At 41.7% G+C, this 22,846-nt stretch overlaps 1 protein-coding gene across 4 annotated transcripts in view; it reads right to left on the bottom strand.

The window, feature by feature from the left end:
• Positions 1-22,846, bottom strand: part of Aopep (aminopeptidase O (putative)) — a 349,371-nt gene that overhangs the window by 76,960 nt on the left and 249,565 nt on the right. For 3 of the 4 annotated variants that reach the window (XR_782535.2, XR_782536.2, XR_004514518.1), the window contains 2 exons: positions 10,260-10,342; positions 10,023-10,160 (listed from right to left, as the gene is read on the bottom strand). Coding sequence is in view for 1 of the 4 variants with exons in the window: in XM_010636136.3 (XP_010634438.1) it covers positions 8,406-8,417; positions 11,468-11,483; positions 11,786-11,814 (57 nt within the window). In the remaining 3 variants the exon portion in view is untranslated. Of the gene's footprint in view, positions 1-8,405; positions 8,418-10,022; positions 10,161-10,259; positions 10,343-11,467; positions 11,484-11,785; positions 11,815-22,846 lie in introns of those variants that run through there. The other variant, XM_010636136.3, reaches the window with a different exon arrangement.

Genomic DNA, 22,846 nt, shown 5'->3' with positions numbered 1-22,846 from the left:
CACCTCGGCGCGGGGGCGGGGGCGGGGGCGGGGCCTCCTTAAAGGTACAGGCACAGAGCCCCCGGCCCTAGGCTGGCGTGGGATTCCGTCTTGCAAACCTCCCTCCTCCCCTCCCGTCCTGTGCGTGCAGCACCTGTTCCCGCGCTGCCGCCCACGTAAGGCCTCGCGGGTGAGCGTTCGCAGTCCAAGGTCCCGGGGCCCCAGGTCTCCACAGGCCCCAGGGAAAGGAGCCTCCCTCCTGGGTTGCCCCCAGGCACGGCACCGGGAACAGGAATAGAATCTCCCGGAGAAGGGCCGGGGTGCATCAAAACCCGGTGCAGACAGGCAGCCCTTCACTGTCTCCAGCATCCAGAGCCACAGGGTAGAACTGCAAGAGGAGCAGTCTGTTTGCATCGTTAGGGAGATGGTTACTACTTAATGTATAAGATCGCGCGCTACCCCCAAATTTCCCCTTACTCCAACTCCGAAAGGCTTCCCCCTCTCCGCATCAGAAGGTGGTGAAGAGACTGCAAGACTGGGGAGGAGAGTGCTCCTACTCATACTACTGATTTTGACCATCCCTTTAACTTTATCGCATTTCTTTAAAGAAAATCTGCCTTGCTCTCTTTTTATTGCTTCTCTATTTTTCTTTCAAGATCAAAAGGTTTAGATCAAAGCCAAGATCCAACTCACTACTTTAAATAGAAGTAACTGCCATGGAGTAGTTTACACAAAGACTAGCTTCTTAATGGAGACATCAGAATGGAAAACTTTATTGAATCCCTTTATTCCATATTTGTAAGGAGACTACTTAAATGTGCATTAACGAAGTGTGTCCATTTCCTAACATATACAGCAGATCTGTTCAAGTAGGGGATTCTTTGTGTTTCTAGGAACACACAAAATCTAGCTCTAGAGAGAAATAAAATAGATATATTAACCATTTTGTATCAGTAACAAAGTGCTGTGAATCATACTCGTTTCCTAAAGATTTTTCAACATAACTAATCTTGTATATATGTACAACCATCACTTACAATTTTCTACCATAAAGGAAATAATGCTTTGTTAATCCTGGTTGCATATACACATACGCAGATTTTTAAAAATTACAAATGATGAAGTGCATTATGCAGAGATGTTTAATTTTAAATTAAATGGAAGGAGAACTTTGAACTATTCAAGCTTCCATGTTACTAATAACAGTGCCAGAATCAATAGAAATCTATCCTGGCAGACACTTCCTTCTACCCAGTAGAATTTTTTTCCTTGGAGTTCACTGCCCCTGGAACTCTGATACAAACCATTCGATACTGATGCACTAAACCAGTGCCTTGCTTAAATGGACCTTTCTTAAGGATACTCTTTGTTGACTTGCAATAATTTTTCAATCTATAGTTTTAGAAGGAACAAAATCTGAAATACATCCCAAAAACCTAGTAACAGAAGAGTAAAGATAACTATTGCCAATTAAATCTTATGACTTCTATGAAAATCACAAGTTATGGATGGTTAGTATCTAAAGGCTTTTTTTCCCCTTTATAACTTTCATCTGGTTGTAGTCTCAAACACACACACATACACACACACACACACACACGCACACTTCTTAATTCTGTACGTCTTAATTCTGAGAGCCACTGGAAAGTTCATGGGAACTGAGACCAGCAACTACCCTGCCACCTTGCCCTGGGGGAGGTAAGGTCCCCTTTCTCCTAGCATGGAGCTCACGAAGAGCCATATGCTGCACATAGGGAACAGTGTCATTGCCACTCTGCTCTTCTCTGTAGTCTATTCTAAGTACTTCCCAATGTGTCCCCTTGTCTGTCCTCTCAGCCCTCAACAATCAACTTGCCACGGCCACAGAGAAGCCAGAGTAGTGTTTCCAAAGGCAATACCAATGATACCACTTTCCCTTCCTGAGAACGCTATGCCTGGCTAGAGCTTACTTGGCCTCTATTTCTAGCACTAAGCAACACTTCTAAAAGATCTTTCTTCACTCTCCAGTCCAAATTATGTCACCCCATGACTCCTCTAATAGGATCCTGTTTATATTCCCTCAGGTGATTATCCTATACACCTATTTAAAATTTTTAAATTTTTTTTTTGAGAGGCGTTCATTTTTAGAGCAGTATTAAGCTCATAGAAAAACCGAGCAGAAAGTACAGGCTTCCCATACCCCTCACTCCCACAGGTCTCCCTATTATTAACATCCTGTACTTGGTGTAATTTTGAGGAAGTAGAGGGTATATTAGCTACAAGGGAAGAACCAGTGTTGATATACTATTATCAAAAAGTCCATAGCTTACATTAGGGATCACTTATATGATTACTGCAGCTATTTTTACTAAGTTAGAATGTTTATCTCCCTTAACTGGACTTTATGCTCTAAGAAAAAAGAGATTCTCTTTTGTTCTTGACTTTTGTCCAGTCACTAAAAACACTGCCTTGCACGTAGCAGATGCTCAATAAATATGGTAAGCGAATGGAGGTACAAAGGAATGAATGAATGGCACATAAAACTTCAAGGGGGAGGAATCTTAAGATTAAGATTTTTCTGATTAACTTTGTTTCACTGCTAAAATGTCTTAATTTGCAAAGAGTGCAGAATCTCATTTTTTAAAAGAGAGACATCACTTCCATTGTCAGAGTAGTTCTAAAATGTCTTTAATAAATAAAAAGGGGCTGGGGATTTAGCTCAGTGGTTCCGCTACCTGTCTGGCAAGCACAAGGACCTGAGTTCAATCCCTGGTACCAAAAAAAAAAAAAGGAAAGAAAAATAGGAATGAGAAAGGTTCTTTGTATTAATCACTAAAAATGTATGTATCCAAAATGGTGGTAGGAGCTGAGTTTAATCAAGAATGAAAGATTAATGTGTTATGTGATGCTGGAAAACAATATTAATTTTGTATGTGTGTTCAACACAACCTAAATGGATTTTTCCTGTTATGTATCTAAATCTCCCTTTCTTCAGAGGTTTACACCAATGAGAATAGAGAACTTTGGAGAAATTGGAGAAAGACAGTTTTTTAAAAAAACTGGAATCCTGTAGGCAAGGATAGATATTTTAATAACTATCTTTCAGAATGTGGTGAAAGTACTTTAAAGCTATCTTGAAAAAGCAGATGTTTTCTATTTGAATTATATCTTTTAAAATGCTTCAGCTAGTAGGCAAGTTAAGAAAGGAAGTTGTCCTAAGAAACTTTCTTGTCGAGGCAATTTATAAAAGCTAAAGACAATTTCAGAGGCTGTTTTTAAAATAAAGGCATTGCTTATTAGCTGGAGATTAGGAGAAAAAATGTTTTTCGGTTTTCTTCTGTGGATCCATATTGTTAGTGAAAGAAGTTAGTTATTTCCCTGTAAAAGACAGTAGTATCAGTTTCCTATTGTGTGTGTGCGTGCGTGCATGCGTGCCTGCGTGTGTGCGTGCGCAGCCCTTTCTCCCAGCTTCTTTTTGAATGAGGTGCGACTCAGAGGAATGAAAGTGTGCCTTCCCAGTCAACTGGAAGGCCTCCAGGCAAACAACAGGAGCCCTTCCATTATCCCAAACAGCCTCAGATGGCAAATTACACTCCCCTGGGCAAAGCAGAGGGAAAACTATCCACTGTGAGAAGGCGAAGGACCTCTTGAGTACCAAACAAGGTAGAGGGTTCCAGAAGCTTCATTTGGTTTCAGAAAGGCTCTACTGCCAACCTATATTCAGGATGAACAAAAAAACAGAAGTCCACACAGGTCTGGAAATAAAATCAAGGTAAGAATAAACTGTAGTATAGCAAGTAAAGGTTAGGAATAAATCAAATGTTTATGCCTTTAAATTTTGTTCTATTGTTTTAAAAATGTAATATGCTTTTATGTCAGCTTTTTTATTTTAGAAAAATTATATACAATTTGAATTACTGCCCATGGTGTCTCAGTGTTAGAACGAAGCCCTAGTTTTTTTCTGAAGTGGTCTGGCCATGCCAAACAGACCTCTTAGTGGAAGTCCTTATATAGCACATTTTTCCAAAAAGGAAATCAATCCCATGCTTGGCTTAGCTGACTGTAGAAGTTTATTGCTCTGCAGGGAACTCACAGAACTTCTTCCTCTCTGTAACCACCATTCTGATCTCACTGTTGCTCAAAGGTGAGTGAAAAACATTCAAAATCCTCAGTTCAGTTCTTACCTTTCTTTTTATGCAGTTTTGAGGATTGAACCTCAACGTATTAGGCATGCATTCTACCACTGAGCTATATCCCCAAAGGTCTCCCATTTCTTGACCTCTCTAAGTTAATGGAGCTATCATCTCCCTTAAAAAAAGGAATAGCTATGGCACACATCAGCACACAGACACGTTTCGGGATGTTCACAGATTCATCTGCTGCCCAAGCACCTTTCCTGGATACTATAAAATCCATCTGTGGTTTAAGCCAGACCACCATAAAGCTGGCCCTGGACTTCATCTTTTGGGTAGTCTGTGAAAGTCCTCTCATCACACTAAATTCTAGTAAGAAGCCATCAACCTTTATTGAGATGCATTGTGAGAAACAGCCCCATAAAATCCATTGCAATGTTTACCACAGGAATGGTTTAGAGGGTAGTATTAGATAGTAGTTTTCTCTGAGGGCCCACAGGAAACCTCCTCCCTGGTATCAGCATCAGGAATAAGATTAAGGTAACTGGTTTGTTCTATCTTATCAGTACTGCAATTTATCTTTTTCCCTACCATACAAAGCTTTGAGCTATAGGACCCCACTTTAGCCAGGATAGAACTTCAGGTCAGGCCTATCGTAGGGTTAATTTAATTCCTGTCCCCATCTTATTTCCTACCATTACTTTTACATGGATCCGTTTTTCTTATTTTAATGTACTTCTATCGTGCTATATTTATTTGCTTTGCAAGCTGCCCTTTTTTGACAAGGAGCGATCTGAATAAAGTATTCTGGGTTTATTTTTTCTTTGATTTCCTTTTTTCCTTTGGAAGGAAGATGGGGGGGGTGCAGAAAAATTTTATCATTCCAAAGTTTCTATTATCAGTATTTGGAAGTAAACTGTGGAACTTAAGCCATAATGATCATACTCTATAAAATTCAAGGAAGAGAACTATTTAAAAAACTAAAGTAAATATAACATAAACATCACAGGGCTAGTTTAAAAATGTTTATCAGCCAGATATTATATCTCTTTTGATATCAAAACCAGAGGAAAAGGACTTAGATTGCAGAAAGAACGATGTAAATTAGACCCACGCAAAGATTATTCACATTTAACAAACATACTGAGTCCCTGCTACAAACCAAAGCACCAGACTGTGAACACCAGAGTAGTGGGACACTGCTGCTGATCTCCAGAGACTCTCAGGACAAGGCATAACGGGGTAGTGGAAGGAACGCATGAATGGCTTGCTGGATTTTGGATCTATATTAGCTGTTTGACCTCTCTAAGCCTCCTTTCACATGTAGTTGTGAAGATCAAATGACACATAATGTACTTCAGACAGGAAGCAGTTGCTATTCACTGAGTTCTAAACTATTAGAATCGAGAAGCAATTCAACATTACTAGAAACTGGAGAGAGATGACTTTAATACGAAACTAATGCTGAAGCGCTCTACATATCAGAGACCCCAGAACCCTTGAACTGGTAGGGAGAATAGGCACGGCCAGGTCTTGTGCAGAAGCGGACAGTTTACAGAGTGTCTCCACCTACGGACGATGACTGCCTCTCCCTCATACAGTCTCCTGCAAGGGTGGAGAAACTTTAGGTTGGGAGGGTTCGTGCCTTCGGTACTTCATCTCGTTTGCCTTCTACCTCCTGGTTGGAAATTCAGTGCTCTACATCCAGCATGAGAGCTGACAGAGCAGCTGGTGCGACCATGTCACTTTGAAGTACTTGTTTATTCTATGGATCAGGGCAACCTCAGATCAAAACAGAGCTCTCAAAATATAATCTCATACCACGGAAGTCCACTGAAAGATACATTCTAGAAAGTAGTATGTCCTTTTCGCCATCTGTATGACTGTTACTCTTTATAGGACTTTGGCATTCGTGGACACTATAACCTTAAAGAGCTTTCACGGGTGAAATATAAATTACATAAGGGTTTCTTTAGATCTGCGGGTCCCACCTTGACAGCTTATTAGAATCGCTGTGTGTGTGTGGAGTGGGTAGTGATTACAAATCCCAATGCCCAGGTCACCACCTAGATCCACGTATCTGAGAGAATGACCCAGGCACCAACCATCTTTAAGTTCCCTCCCAATTCTGATGTGCAGCCAGCATTGAGAACCACTGATCTAGAGTGTCTTAATAATTCTCATCTCTAGTAGATAATTATACAGGAGTTCTAGATTTTTGGGAGATATATACCTTTCAAGGCCACAGGCACAAAGGATGACCACAGCCTGTGGTCTGTAACAGTAAGAATCTTTGGGGAAATGGCAGACACAGTGCTGGGCAAGATGGGCTGTTGCACAGACCCAGGTAACATTTCCCACAGCTTATACTCAGAAATAAACTTTGGGGCATGGCAAATTAAGTCTACACATTAAAACACTTAAAAATAAGTAATAAATTTTCAACACTATTCCCAGAAGGAAAGCAAGAATGAATGAGTGGATAGTTGACTTTTCAGAGTGTTTTTTCTAGGTTCATGGTTAACACAGTTCAGGATCCGGGGTGGAAAGACCTTAGAGCCGTGATGGTGAACCTTTCAGAGCTTTCAATGAAAGCAGACGGCTGGCTGCCACTGCCTTAGATACTTGTCCTCAAGGGAAATGTTCTTAGTGCTGACCAGCAGAGATGTCAAGGTGAAGACAGTGCTTCCAAAGTGCTAAAAAAGGTGACAGCTGCCACCCTATTTCTTGAAATAAGCACTTTGCTTATGAAGGACTGCCAGCTAAAATTAGGGAACAGAAAAGACCCTTGGCAGTGTGCAAAAGGTACTGTTCCATTCATGATGAAATCCATGCTAGTTTTCTTGAGTTTTGGACAGCCTGCTCTGACCAAATGGGCTCCTTTATTTAGAAAAGACATACATGTGCATGGATGCTATTAGGAAAATAATTCTGACAAATGCCTTTCAAAAGATGTTAATTGCTAACTAAACACACAAACATATCATATGTTGATATTTTACGAGCCTGAAAACAAACCCTCATGTCTAGGGGCCTTGCCATCATTTCCTGAGATGGCATAGGTGTGGTACCTGAAAGATGTATGTATGGACATGGCTTACTCTGTGATGCCTTTGAAGGAGAGGATGCAGGTAGAGACTGTGGCATTTTTTAAGGCTTTCAATTCAGACTGGATTGTCATTTGTTCTCCAAAAAGAACCCAAGGAAGTTACAATTTGCAAACAAGAAGGATGGGCCTCAATTATACTCTCAGTGGAGAAGTAAAATCTCACACACACATACACGCATGGGCATGAACACACACAGAGGAAAGTAAAATCCACCACACTGTGGCGGTGGGGTGACTGTCCCGAGAAACCATTTTCCAGAATATGTGTTCACCAACGTTTATCTCCATACAAGGAAGTATTCCAGGAAAGCTACGGGAAGGGCCCAGAATTAATTGGCTGCTAATCTCTTTTACTTTTCCTAGTATGTTTTTTTCCAGCAGCGGATTAAATCAATGTTTAACACTACCCAGGCCCAGCTGTGTCCATATTAGGGCAGCCTGAGCTCACGTCTCTCGGTGTGAGAAAAGGACCCAACCTCCCTCCCTCTGTGCTGCTTCCGTGCCCTGTGTGTGTAGGTGGGAGAGTGGGGCTAGGGAATGTGAACTTGATCCAGCATTGATCAGCCAAGCAGCAAACGCTCATTGTTCTTTAGATACCGAACATAACTTCTTTCTACTAAGGATAAACCCAACCGTTCTGCACATGAGACAGCTTTTGTGCTGCCCAGTATGATAGGTGGAAAAGAACTGCAAAGAACATGAGAGCTCTATTAAACTTATCGTAAATTCCTCCTAATAGCCAAGATTTAAGCAGCCATCACTTAGTTTATATCTCTGTTCATATTAGGTAGTTCCATTCTACTAAGCTTGACGATGTTCTAGTCGTTTTGTTTTCAGTGCTGGAGACTGAACCCAGGCCTTTGCATATGCTAGGTAAGTGCTCTACTACTGAGCTACAGTCTCCAGCCTTGCTTTTATAATTATGGATTTTAATTTATAGTACCCACAGTTACAGTCTGTTCTGTCTTTGCCTTGTCTGTGAGTGTCATAGATCTTTGCCGCCTTGCTCTCTGAGGCTCAGGGTCATAAGGAATCAGGCTAACATTTTGCAAAATATGCTGTTGCTGTTTTAAGTGAGGTCCCGCAAAGGCAGCTTCCCTGAATCACTATAAAAACCTGGTGGAATGGGAAATAACACCATTGAGAACCTGGACCTAGGCGCCCTTTGTCTTTGCCACGGAGAAGCCACACAGCCCTGGGCACACAGGTCGCACAACCTGTCTGAGCCAATGTGATAGAGATGATGCTGTGCTGAGGCCCAAATGAGGTGGAGCCGAGAGCAAGGGCTCAAAGTAGAACAGTAACTCCTTTCTTCCTTCCCCTCAGAGACAAAAGCCTGTCTGCTATTTTGAACCTAAGTAAACTTTCAAAGGTCTCAAAATAACTGAGCTGTGACATCATCATAAAAGACTGACCTGAACCACACCAAGTCCGTTTCCTGGGACAGAGCCTGCGGAGGTAATGTCCCATCTGTCTGTCCCATCTGAGTCCCCGCATGCAGGCACCTGTCCCTTCCAAGGACTTGGGAGGGAACATGAGTGCTCTTTAGCATATGCCTGACCAAGGAGACTTAATAATTCCATCTCTGGTTCTGACCACTCAAAATAATAAGTCAACTGTTGTTCCAAGAATATCATAAAATGAAATTTGATATTTCTCACATTGCTCTCTGAACGTACCAGCACGACCAGGTGTTGAATGCAAAAACATCTGAAATCCTAATGAAAGCTACATATATTTAAAGCCAGTGTAATAACTAACATAGGCTTCTAAGTCAGACAAGTTTGGTTTCCAGTTTCCTCATCTATAAAATAGGTATAACAATGTTTACCTCATAGATCGTGCCTAGGAGACGTCAATAACTATGCTGGATAGAGGACTTTACTTGGGGTCTACTCAATGAAACAGTAATTTATTTCTTCCATTCTGGGTCCTAAGATGTAAAATGGGATAATACTATAATATACTGGGAAGGGAGGGGAGAAAGATTAAAAAGTACAATTCCTTATAGAGTCCAAACATTTATACAAAATGCAGGCAGATGTCTTTAAGTTACAAAAGCAGTGATGGTGACTAAGAGTTACAATTTGAGGAGAAAAGACCACTGAGAATTTTGGAGGAATGGGCTTTGTGATAAATACAATCAAGAAGAGTTGTCAAGGGAACTGTCTTTTTGCTTGGCTCATAGACACGAAAAGAGACAGCATGTGCCACCAGGACAAAGGAAGCCGGTGGCGGGGGGAGAAAAATGAGATGAAGCACTTGGAAAAAGGCAGGAAAACCTGCCTGACGTGGTGGGGAACTTCCCTACCCGAGGAAACAGACCACGAGGACAGAAGACTTATCTCCAGCCGAATCCGATTACCACTGTTGCCCTGAAGTCTTAGTCCTAAATTCTGATGTACTGACTTTGGCCTCCCTTCCCTGCGTTTTCATGCCAATAAAGTTGCTGAAATTAAAGAAGAATTGAATTGTGAAGCTTTTTGGCATAAATAATGTCATATTATAAAGTCAGGTCTAATAACAACCAGGATGCCCTTAACGCACTTAAGAAAAACCATCTGATATATGTATCCCTCAATGCGGTTTGAAATTCCCCTTGGCCTACAAAGGAAGATATTTTTAGCACGTAGCACACTTTGTAACAGACATATAAATGCACTGAAAATATAATTTTAGGAAAGCATCTGGGTTTGATCATCCCAACCCCAAATAGGTTCTACTTTTCTCAATAGAAGGAACACTGTAACACTTTGCTATAAAATATGCAGCAATCGCTGTGGCAATTTCTCATAAACATTTCATTACTGGTTCTGTTTGGTTTTTTTATTTTTAAGCAGTAAATACACTAATGATTTAAATATAAAATAGCATAAAAAAATGAGGCTCTTTCTGGAGCATTGGGATCCCACGTCTTCCTATTCTTCTAAAAGCAACCTGGAGCTCACTGGACCATCTCCCTGAGGATATATAGGGAACAGGCATAAATGAATATTTTATTTTCATATCTCAAAATATATCTGAGAAATAACAGTTGCCAGTTTCAAGGAAAAACTGACCTGCAGTTAGGATTTGCAGAAATTTTGAGACTAACAAGCCTGGCAATATTTTTTCATCTCCTTCTGGTCAGACAGGTTCATATCTGTGAATAAATGGTTTGAATTAGAAGCAAATGTGTTCTCCTCAGTGACCAGCCAGTGCAAACACTCTGGCGGATTGATTATCACTTAATAATTTTCTCAATAATCTTTCAATAGCAATTCTCCAGTGGGGGAGAAAAGAAAAAGCATAAGTCTCACCATTCAGGATGAAATGTATAGAGTCTCTCCAAACACCAACACAAACTAAGGATGTATTTTAAACTGAGGACAATTCAAGATTCCAAGGGTAGAATGGAAGACACTTCTGTAGTAAATCCCTCTGTCTTCCTCTCCAAGGTGGCCAACTATGCCTGCAGTTACAGTCCCAGAGAGGTCCCCGGCCCAACATGCCAGAGGAATAAAGCTCACAGAGCCTCTGCCTTTCAACCTGGTCAAAGTAGTAATCAGGACTCAGAGAAGGTAGGTGGCTCACTCATAGCCACAGAGCCTGGTGATAATAAAACTGATTCCAAAGCTGTATTTAATATATGAACTGCCTTCTGCATCCAACATAGAATTCATCAAACTTCGTGAACAAAACTTCACAATAATATGCTCTGTAAAAACATCAACTTGGTTTCTCATATTGTTTTCCTCTCCCTTATTACCTTTCCCCGGAAATAAAGTGTTTGTAAATGGGGAGGGGAGGAGGGGGTGAAGGGAGGGAAGGGACAAGGGGAAAAAAATGAGAATCAAGACCTACTATGTAAAGGTACAGAATCCCAATGATGAATGTAACTGTATTGTATACCTAGATTGTACCAATAAACTCAATAAAAAGAAAAAAGCCCATCAACTTGGATACAACACAACTGATTCTCCTCCTCCCCCAGTCTCCACTCTTGCTCATTCACCTCTGAATGATGTTTTTTTTGCATTTTTTGAACCAAACTGCTTGAGGCTACTGACTCTGAGATGTTGGGGGTCACAACAACACACAGAAGCGGGAGATGCTGGGCTTGTAAAGGCTGGAAGCACAGAGCTGGCTTTTGTGGTGTGATCTGGATATGCTCACAGCAAGCGCCAATAAATAAGGACAACTGCCACACAGAGGTGTGGGAGGAGATCGCTGCTCTTCTGTCGACACATGTTTGGATTTGGGCAGGGTGACCATCACTAGCCACCACCCTGACCGGGGAGACACTCGGTGGCTGTCCACTGAGTGGCTGTGCTCCCTGATGCCCTCCTGCAGGGGACCAACAAAGGGGACAAGAGCCAAGGACTAGAGTTGGGAGTTTGCTTTTGAAAGCAAATAAGGGAATATGGAAAACATCCCTTAAATGCTTTAGCAGATACTTAGACACTTCTTGTTTGGCCATTTGCTTTTTTCATTTGTTTTAGTGACCTGGTTTTTATTATCTCATTTAGTTTCTTTCTTTTCTTTTCTTCTTGTGGTACTGGGGATTGAACTCAGGGGTACTCTACTACTGAGCTACAACCTCAACTCTTTGTTTTTTTTATTCTGAGGCAAGGTCTTGCTAAATTGCCCCGGCAGGACTCTAACTTGCAATCCTTGCATCTCAGCCTACCTCTGTGCTGGGATCAATGTACCTATGGACCAGCCATATCTTTAAAGGCAAGGACTGAACTTCTGCCCGTGCTCATATCCATTCACCTAGAATATATCAGCTCCTTGATGCAACAATGCGTAGGGTTTCTTATGTGAAATGTTTAGTCCAGATACACAGGCACGTCCTCCACCTAACAGAAGAGTGTCATACACCCATCACACACTGGTAAAAAGCACAAGAATCTGAGGTCCATATTCTGCACCTCTGGAAAAAAAAAAAAAGGATCAATTTTGGGGTGGAGGGAACAGTCACTCATTAGATTTAAAATCATCTTTGCCAGGGTCTCTGCTATACTCCTTTATTATCTATTCAAAGGACTTTGTGAAAACTAAATCAGAGGTGGGACCAAGCTGAGTTAGATTAAGAGCAACACTGCTAAAGTCTTTCCTTACAGAAATCTCTTTGGGTGAACAGTACCTGTAAGTCTGAAAAACACGTAATGCTTTATGTGCCTACATGTGGCCCATTAGACTCCATCTCTGGAGAACAAGGATGTGACTCTCTCACTCACTTGAGACAAAGTGGGCCTTAACAGCTGAGCCTGCAGGCATTTTGTTTTCTTACAGACTCAGCCTCCCAGCTGAAAGGCAGCCTCTACTTTTCCTCCTTGGGCTCTACCTTGGTAGAAGCCTCTTATGTTGTCCTGAGTAACAGCTGATGACAGGTCCCCGAAGACTGTGAGCTTGGGGAGATCTGTGCCTTTTCCCTTCAACTGCCTGCTTGCCCAGCACAAATAAACTAAATCTCAAAGCAAGCACTTGGCTCCCTCTGGAAGAGTATAAAACTGAAGGACTCGGCAAATTTAGATTGTATTTAGAAAAGAAACTTCTTTTGACAAAGTATTTCAGAATTGTGGATCATGTCAACCAGTCCTAACTCTGCCTATGATGATTCTGCTCAGTATGTATGGTGTGAACCCAAAATCTGTAGTTTCAAGTACAATTCTGATGACCAGGTCTCCTGAGATCTCTAACCCAAACCTTCAGAATTACACTTTTAACAAGAACCTGGCCTTATCTCTTTATTAAAAGCCACTACCAACTATCTCCATCAACTAGACCGAATCAAACAGTCTTTTCAAAGCTAGTGCCTCCTGCTGCCATTTTCTTCTAGTTCAAAAGGCAGAACAGATTTAGCCATAGTTCATCAAACAAATATTAGATTTGTCACATGCTTCAAAGTGCCTATGTTCATCTGGTAACAAGGTAAATGTTCTCAAATGCTCTTTATTCCAACTAAGAAAGCCACCCTCATATGCCTTCCTTCAAGTTCATTTTAAAAATTAGGTGGGCTGGGGGTAGTTCAGCAGCAAAGTGTGTGCCTAGCATTCATAAGGCCTTGGGTTCAATCCCCAGCACAAAGCCCCTCACACACAATCTGAGACCCTAAGGATGCAGGTCTTGGTCCCACCCCCACCCACCCCTGCTCTTTACCTGTCCAGGCCTCTCCCCAGTCCTGAGCAGGATTTGGGTTACCCTCTGCTTGGAGCATGGACTTCCTCCATGTAGCTCCCTAGCCAGTCCACAGCTCGCTGCACATGCTCTCTAAACAAACATCATTGGCCATCTAGATATCTAATGCTCTTTTTAAAAAAGTATCCCTATAAAAGAATAGCTCTGGACATGAAAATTCAAAGTTGAAAACTAGGAAGCAAAAGTCAGTCAAACCGCTCCTTTAGCTTCATTAAGTTACCTCACCCTTTTGTGGAAGGGAAAAGCTTGGTCTTTCTTTCGGAGTTCTTTCCAGGCCAAGCTGTTAGCCTACGTGGCTGTGCCACAAAATTGCTACTCAATACTGGAACTCCTTTGAATGCCTCTTGTGGCTCCTGAATCTTGTAGAAATTCTCTAGCATTATTTTCCAGTCCCTGTGTAATCTGGCTGTGTCTTTCCTTACTAATAGTCCCCTTTGCAGATCCTGTTTTCAATGCAAGATAAACAGCCATAAATTTATTCCTAACAGGGGAAACAGAAAGGGGAAATTTCACTTCTCCAAATGTGATCAAAACACACTGGAGAATAGTGGTGAATTTTACTACTGTTTAAAACAAAATGTGCTCTTCCTTCTTATCACTGAAGGGCACAATGGCCTGGGGTCGTGTGTGGCAAGGGTCAGGCTTGGGAGAGCACTGAGATACTGACTGGAAGATATTCTTTCCCCACTCCTCCAGCCAGGAGAGCTAGCTCCCACGTGCTAAGTGGGGGCTGGGGTACCACCACTGCATCTTAACCAGTGTCCTGGTCACTGAGATTGGACACGTGGACATTCAGTCTGCCATCAGCAAACCTTGAGTATGCTGCTCTCCTGACCATAATGGCCTTCTCCCCAAGTTCCACCTGTCCTTCAAATCTGGCTTCAAATGGTACACAACCCTTTCTGCTTCCACAAATGGAAACAATCCTTTTCTTCCAAACTCTAAAAGTTAATTTCTCATTGCTTTCTGTCTTGGGTTAGTTATTTGTATACATGTCTTCCCTGTGTTCCTTTTACTTTGCGTCACCCATGGTCCTACATAAAGAATGGCTACAGTGGCTATCTTCACGGGAGAAGAGGAAAGGCAATGGACTTGGAACACTGATTTAAGATCCTGGAAGACACTTCCTTATGCACAGCTCGGCTCTCTCATCTGGAGGCCTGGAAGTTCTGCTGCTGGAACTTAAACTCTTTGAAAGTACAAAGGAAATCTTTGAAGGAGCAGAAACGTGTTTATTTCTTATTATTCACTTGGAGTGTAGTACCTGACTACTGTAAATGAGACTCGAATTCTTTATGGAAATCAGATTTTAAAATAAAAAAGAAGAAAGAATTCAGAGCTTTCATTTGGGGGCACTAAAGGCAGGTGGATGTTCCTACTACATCATGGTGTCTTCTGCTATGAAGAGATCAATATATTCAAACGGTGTCCAATGAGATACCCCCACAATTCACCACACCCAATGCAGACCTCCTGTTACCTACCCATCCCTGGGAGAATGGACCCTCCATACATTTATTTCCTCTTATGCCACTAGATGTGACTTTGAATTGTTATGGAATAGATAACTAACATCATTTGCACCCCCCCCCCAATACCCAAAGCACACTGTTCCATAGGGAAAGAAAATAGTGAGGTGAGCTGAAGGGATTTTTTATTGGCCACTTTAAAGAGATGCACTCCAAAGGTGGAGCTAGTCAAAGAAATAGAGAAACTGGGAATAAGTATTGGTATAAGCTGAATTATGTCCTTTCATATGTTGAACTTTTTGGTTTTGGTACTGGGGATCGAACTTGGGTCTTTATGCTTGTGAAGCAGGAGCCAGAACGACTGAGCTAAATCCCTGGCCCTGTATGTTTTACTCTTAACCCTCTTAATGCTGTGACAGTATTGAACTAAAGGTATGGTTCATTAAGATAAAACGGGGTAATATGCATGGACCCTACTCCGACATAACTGGGGACCTTATAAGAAGAGGAGATGAGGTCAGAGCTGTACACACAAAGACCACGAGACCCAGTGAGAATGCGGCCATCTGTGAGCTAAGGAGTGGGCCTCAGGAGAGACCACACCTGCCAACATCCTGACCTTGAACTTGCAGCTTTCAAAGCTGTGAGAAAATAAATCTCTGTTGCTTAAATCGCATCTGTGGTTTAAGTACTTAGTTATGACAGCCCTACAAAAATGTTATGAAGAAGTTAGAGATGTAGCTCAGTGGCAGAGAGCTTGCCTAACGTGGATGAGATCCTGGGTTCAACTGCCAGCATGGAAGAGAAAGAAGAAACGGGGGACAGGAAAGAAGAAAGGGAGGAGGCAAGGAGGAGAAATTAATATGAGCACTGGGCTGGGGATTTAGCTCAGTGGTTCTGTTGCCTGCCTTGCAAGCGCAAGGACCCGAGTTTGATCCCCAGAACTGGAAAAAACAAACAAACAAACAAACAAAAACCCTAAAACCAGAGACTCCATTTGACCCAGCACTTCCCCTCCTTTTTCGAGACCAACCTGGGCTACATAGTGAGTTCCAGTCCAGTTTCAACTACACAGTGAGACCCTGTCTCAAAAAACCAAAAAATTAAAATTAAAATTTAAAAAAAAAAAAAAAGGCCGGGCATGGTGGCTCACGCCTGTAATCCCAGCACTTGGGAGGCTGAGGCAGGAGGATCGCTGTGAGTTCGAGACCAACCTGGGCTACATAGTGAGTTCCAGTTCAGTTTCAACTACACAGTGAGACCCTGTCTCAAAAAACAAAACAAAAAAATAAATAAATAAAATAAAAATATGAGCACTAAGCCACAGGTCCAAAAATACAGGAGATTAAGCTACAAATTAAGATTTTAATAAACTGTGTCTTGTGACTCAGCTGAGTCCTGTAACAGTTTGAAGAGCTGTGGGAAGTCCAGGCACTGTGAGCTCTGTAAGTGACTGTGTCGACTCAGAGACGTGTTGGATCCTGTCCCCAAGAAGACCAGAGGACCCATTCAACATGTCTTTGAGGATCCTTGACAAGATGTTCAGATACTGAAAAGTGAGTTAAACTATTAGATGAAAGTAACAGTGAAGCAGAAGCCTCAAATATATACTGTTTGTGGCAACTGCTCCTGTTGATATAAAAGAACCAAAGATCTCAATACATATAATTTGGAAAATGTACTTTCTCTGAAATTTGCAAAATAGTGAGTTTTTTCTTCACTGACCAATAAATACAGAATTCTTATACCAGAGACTAAGTACCCTATCGGGCCCTAATATTGTGATGATAAAATTATATAATAAATGCTAAAAGATGCCTACAAGGGCCTGGCATGTAGCTTGGTGGCACAGTGCCCACCTGGCAAGCACAAAGCCCTGAGTTTGATTCCTGCTACCAAAAAAATACAAAAAATACAAGTTGTTCTCTATCAAACCAGCTTGTTTTCTCAATGCTAAAGGCATACTATGGCTACAATAATGTAAAGCCTCTTGCATCAGATCTTACCAAGTTTTCTCAGTTTTGTGACTGCGGCATTTTCCTTATAAGACATACGTTTTCTGTCATTTACTTGTGTGACCTTTGACAACTTGCAGGTGTTTGCTTAGAAAGAAATGTAATTTTCCCAAGATGACAAAATAATTTGCTGTTCTAAATTCTGGGATGCAGGAGCAAATCTGGAAACTCGAGTTGATTCCTGCCTACCTCCGGGACATGATGTGGCATCCCACAAACTATCTTTTTAGCTGGGTATGGCTGTAATCCAAGCACTCTGGAAGGCTGAGGTGGGAGGATTGTAAGTTTGATTCCAGGCAGAGTAACTTAGAAATTTAGTGAGACCATAGAAATTTAGTGAGACCATCTCTCAAAAATAAGCAAGGGTTGGGATATATCACAGTGGGAAGGCCCTGGGTTCAAACCCTACTACTGCACACACACACACACACACACACACACACACAAAGCAACAGCATCAACAATACCAAAAATCTTCTGTATCTTTCTCAGCACCGTTGCTGCTGAGGATTTTATCATGTAAGGGCTGCTGGGCACTTCCTCCAAAGCAAGAGAGGCACAGAAGGGCTGCAAGAGTCAACTCCACTGGTGGCCTCCAGAAACAAGTCTACTGGGAGTGAAACTGAGAGCTGCAGTGAGCCTTGGAATCAGTTCACGCCTGCTCAATGCCGACTGAGAACCCCAGCACTTTGATTCGTTTTGTATGAATTAAATCATCCATGTCATCACAGCAAACAAAAGGGTGTCTAGGTCTGGCCAGATCTACCATTCATTCATATTTCACAAAATTACAGATGATTTCCATCATATCTCTTCTGTGGGTGATTTTAAGGCATTATACACTCAGATTTTGGCCCAACCAATAGTGTTTAGAGCAGCTCTGTTCCACAGAACCATAAACAGGCCACACGGGTCATTTTAAATTTTAGTTGCCACATTTAAAAAGTACAAAGTGAGGATAGGCATGTAGTTCAGTAATGGAGTGCTTGCTTAGTTTATGCAAGACTTTGGGTTTCATCCCCAGCACTGCCAAAAAAGTAAGAAGTAACAGGTAAAATTTCCACTATGCTCTACTGGGTATACAGTAATCTTTTGGTATCCATGGGAGGTAGGTTCCATTATCAATATCTGAGAATGCTCAAGTTGCTTATATAAGATTTGCACAGAACCTATGCACATCCTCCTGAATATGTTCAGTTATGTGCTCGCTTTGGCAGCACATATACTGAATATGTTCAGTTATCTCTATATTGCTTATGCTACCTATTACAATGTAAATGTCATGTAAATAATCGTAATACTGAACTGTTCAGGCAGTAGTGACAAGGAAAACAATCTATGTATGTGCTGTACAAAACTAATTTTTTAAAAATATATATTTGGTCTACCATTATTTAAATCTATTGATATGGAACTCACTGATAAATGGGCATGCTGTCTACACCCTGGGTTGTACTGCATTCAGAATTTATCATTTCAACATATTATCAGATAAAAAATTAATGAAATATTTTATTTCCTTCTTTTGCTCCAAGTCTTCTAAGTTGGAAATGTTTTCACTACCATCTCATTCATATGCTCTATTTTTTGTTGTTGTTTTTGGTACCAGGGATCCAGGATGACAGAACCACTGAGCTAAATCCCCAGCCCTCACATGCTAAATTTTAATCAGAAATGTTTGGTTGGTAATTGTATGCCATAAAATCTATAGTTCAGCTGGGCGTGGTGGTGCATGCCTGTAATCCCAGCACTCAGGAGGCTGAGGCAGGAGGATCTCTGTGAGTTTGAGACCAGCCTGGGCTACATAGTGAGTTCCAGGTCAGTCTCAACTACATAGTGAGACCCTGTCTCAAAAAACAAAAAACAAAAAGCAAAACAAAACAAAAATCTGTAGTTCAAAAAGTAAACTTGGTCACATGCTCAAGTTGTTTCAAACAATGGATTCATGAAATTTTAAATTTAAACAAATTGAATTAGGATTACAATTTCAGCTCCTTGGGTATATTAGATATTTTTCAAGTTCTTAACAACCACATGTAACTACTGACTACTGTACTGGATAGACCCTGAACATCTACTATGTGCAATTTTCAAAACAAGCATCACAACAACCAAGACCTGGCATGTAAAGGTACAAGATCCCCGTAATGAATGTAACTGTACTGTCTGCCTAGAATGTACCAATAAATTCAATTTAAAAGAAAAAAAAAAGCATCACAACAGATACTACAGCACAAGTCAGACATAAATACTTGTTTCTGGGCATGAAGGGCAGAGGATGGTATGAGACACATAAACAAATAGCAACAACTGAAGCAGGTTCTGATGCATGTTAAATACAGAGAAAGAAAAACACTCCAGGAAGAAAAGAGAAATAAAAAAGGAAGGCCGGTAGTGCAACTTACAAACACTAGTTAAGGTAGGGCAGAATGGTGGGAAATAAGATCTTTAAAAGTAGCTGTATGGGGGTGCTGGGGATTTAGCTCAGCAGTTCGGTGACCTGACTCGCAAGCACAAGGACCTGAGTTCGATCCCCGGTACCAAAAAATAAATAAACAAATAAATAAAAGTAGCTGTAGGCAATACTGCTGATAGCATCAATTAGCAGACCAAAGGGGATTTTTAAGTGCATTCACAATGCACTTAGGAACATGAAAACGTTGCCAGTGAGAACGGATCTGAACTGTGTTTTAGAAAGATTCACTTGGCATTGACGTGAATGATGGACAGAAAGGGAAAGAATTTTGTGGCTAACAGACCATTAGCCACTATCTAGTCCAAGCAAAATATAATGAAAAAAAATGGGGGAGGTGCTAGGAAAGGAAATAAAATCAGAAACTTGATTAAATATGCACAGGAGGACCTTAGTATGGCAAAGAAAGCTAGGAAGAGTCAGAGAGTTCTGTGGCAATTAAAATAAGGAGTGCCAAAGAAAGGGTGGATGGAAAAAGTTGCCTCTAGCGTATTTGCATAGAAATGTTCTACAGAAAGATTGAAATATATGTACATATGGGGTGGGGACTTTGGGTAGACAGAAAAAGAAGTAAAAATATATTTATAGAGCTGAGAAATTAGCAGAATGTGAAACTTTCTTAAAAATAACGTACAATCAGCTCTGTATCCACAGATTCAACTAACCCTGGGTCAAAAATATTCTTTAAAATACCAAAATCTATACTGCACACGTGTATAGTTTTTTCCTCATCATTATTTCCTACACAGTACATATAACAACGATTTACACAGCATTTACAGTGTATTTGGACTTATAAGTGATGTAGAGGTAAGTACATGGGAGGTTATACATAGGTTGTATGCAAATACTACACCATTTTACACGAGGACCCTGAGGATTCCGGTGTCCACAGGAGGCTCTGGGGCCAATCCCTGCGGCCATCAAGGTGTGACTGTGTGGCTACTGCAACTGAAGAAGGCAGAGGCTGAGAAAATTGACTACAACATTACCCACCAGGAAGCGAAACAGCCGCTAAAATTGTTGCTCTTGAAGTATTCTAAGGGGTGTAGGAAACTACCTAAAATGCCTTCTTAAGTAAAATATTGAAGTTTGGTTGATAAAATTCCAATTCTAATTACAGAGGATATGCCCTACATGCTGAACCTGACAGAAAATGTGTGGGACGACTCACGCCAAGCTGCTGTCGGGCAGGTCACCTCTGGGAAGTGAGACTGAAGGAGGCCCGGGCTTTCATGTTGTGTGTTTTGCTCTTATGTGAACTTGTTAAAGGGCATATTATTTCTACTTTTAAAAAGGCAGAGAAAGAAAAGGATGAAATTTGTATTCAAGCATTCAGAATAATGACCGAAAGAATGTATATCAAAAAACACTCTGGGCATATTTTATTTACCCTTTTTTATATTTTTAAGTAAATGCGTAATATTCCCATAGTCAGAAAAATATCATAAAAGGAAATAATCTATAATTCCAAAGGTACAACCAATTTTAAATCTTTGTGAGGCTAAAATTATAGGGAGGGGCGTTCTTTTAAAAGATCGGATCTAATTTCTTTTGCTTTTGTGGAGTTCGTGCCTACTTCTGTTGGTGCTGAAGCTATTTCCACTTTTTTTTTTTTTTATGATTTCCATTCACCTTAGCCAAAAAGGAAAATCAAGGCCAACCACAAGGCAAGTCTTCCTGAAGGAAGACAAAAAGCCTCTGTAACCTGTGGAATGAAAACTTCACCACTAGAACGTGACTCTTTTGTCATGAATGACTTCAATTGCTGGTGGACAGAAATTTTGGAGGAGAACAAAGAACATGAGAGCGATTTCAGTGCTTGGTTGTCATTCCAGGGCAGGCAGCTTGTAACCTTATATCATAATAACGGGGACAAAGAACAAGGTGTCCCATTCACTGTAAGTCTCCTGCAACCAGAGGGTCTCAGGTCCTTGCCGAGCCTTTCACTGGAGTGGAAAAGAAAAGAAACTTCCTGGGAGTGTGAAAAGGGCTGAAACCAGGTAAATCACCAGCAGCCATCTAAATAGTGGCAAAAAACGGTAGAAGAGATGAAAAGATGCCGTGTGATCACTCACCAATGGTACCATGTCCACTAAATCAGGGTCTTTTCTGTCTGATGCAGTTGTTTTTACTGAACAGTTAAGCACCCAAGGAAATACCAGTCGGGTCTTAAAGACAATTTATAGCCGGTTAGCCTCATTGCACCTGGCTGTTTTGACAGCAGGTTTTGTCAGTTTATAGTACAGGATCTCGTCTACACTATAAGCTGTCACAAATGCAACTACACTTTGGGGGAAAAAATGTACAGGTCAGAGCAAATTTTTACCTTCCGTACACTCCTGTTCCTTTCAATAGAGTGGGAAAGCAAAAGCCTCTGCTGAGGGCAAAACTGCCTTTTGGGGCACATAGCAGAGCTTGCTAATAGGGTGAGCCCCAACCCCACAACCTCTTCCTTTTCCTTTCCCTCCTGTCTTAACTGTTCCAAGTCAGGAAATTTGGGGGCTATAGCTCTCTGAGTTCCCAGCTCTTCCCATGTTCCAGGCCACACCAAGAATGTCTGGGAGCCTCGTAACAGCCTGGCTTAGCAACATGACACAAAGAGCTTCCGAGAAGCACCTCTACCCCTCCCAAGTAAAACAACAAGGGTCGTTTGGTTATTCGTGACTAAGCAGACTTTAACTTGTTCTCCCTGGACTTTGGTACTCAGTGAGTGGTCTGGCTTGGAAGTCATCTTCCTAGAAACCACAGGACCTTATAATGGGTACACTTTCAGAGCACTGTCTCACAAGTGAGGAGCTGCCCAGGTCTGGTTTTGTTTATGGTTATTGTTATTATTTTTTTACTCCCAGGTGGATTGTGCCAAACAAATAACATTTAACAGGTGACATGCATTCCTGAATGGCAGGCAGAGTCCTTTTAGAAGGAGGAGCTAACGGCAGCTAGCAGCAGACATTTCCCCCCAAGTGGTGGGAAAGGACAAAGATATGAGCAGAGGGATGAAAAGAAAAGGAGACCAGCCCTCCTGTTCCTTCATTTCAAGGTCACAGACATTCACTGACATTCCCAAGGGGAAGCTCAGGTAACCAGTCACAAAACTAGAAAGGAGCCCACTCAAGGGCTGCGGCAGAACTTCTCCTGGCCATGGAGGTCCACCCCAGCCACCAAGGCCCACTGTGGTGGGCAGGCCTGGTCTGCAGCTGCCCTGAGATGTCACCCTTGGACTCCCCAGGTCCCAGGCTCATGCCAGGATGAACATCTCGGTCGCTGAGGGGCCTAGGCTGCCCAGGCAGCTCTGAGAGGAGCAGAACCTGGGTTAATCAGGAGAGAGGTGGCTTTGGGGTCAGGTGATTCCCATGGGTGAGCCCAGGGCTGGTGAGGAAACATTTCTACTCCAAGTTGCCCTAAGCAGAAAGGGAAGAATACAAAATCTTAAGGAGGAGAGAGCACAGGACTCTAAGGCAGAGAAATAGCTCTAACTAGGTCATCTAGGGAGGGAAACCAGC

Source organism: Fukomys damarensis, unplaced genomic scaffold (assembly GCF_012274545.1).
Source record: "Fukomys damarensis isolate Sample0158 unplaced genomic scaffold, DMR_v1.0_HiC HiC_scaffold_27, whole genome shotgun sequence".
Classification (NCBI taxonomy): Eukaryota; Metazoa; Chordata; class Mammalia; order Rodentia; family Bathyergidae; genus Fukomys; species Fukomys damarensis.
Note: the sequence above shows the minus strand (reverse complement) of the source record. Positions and strands in the feature narration are given on the sequence as shown.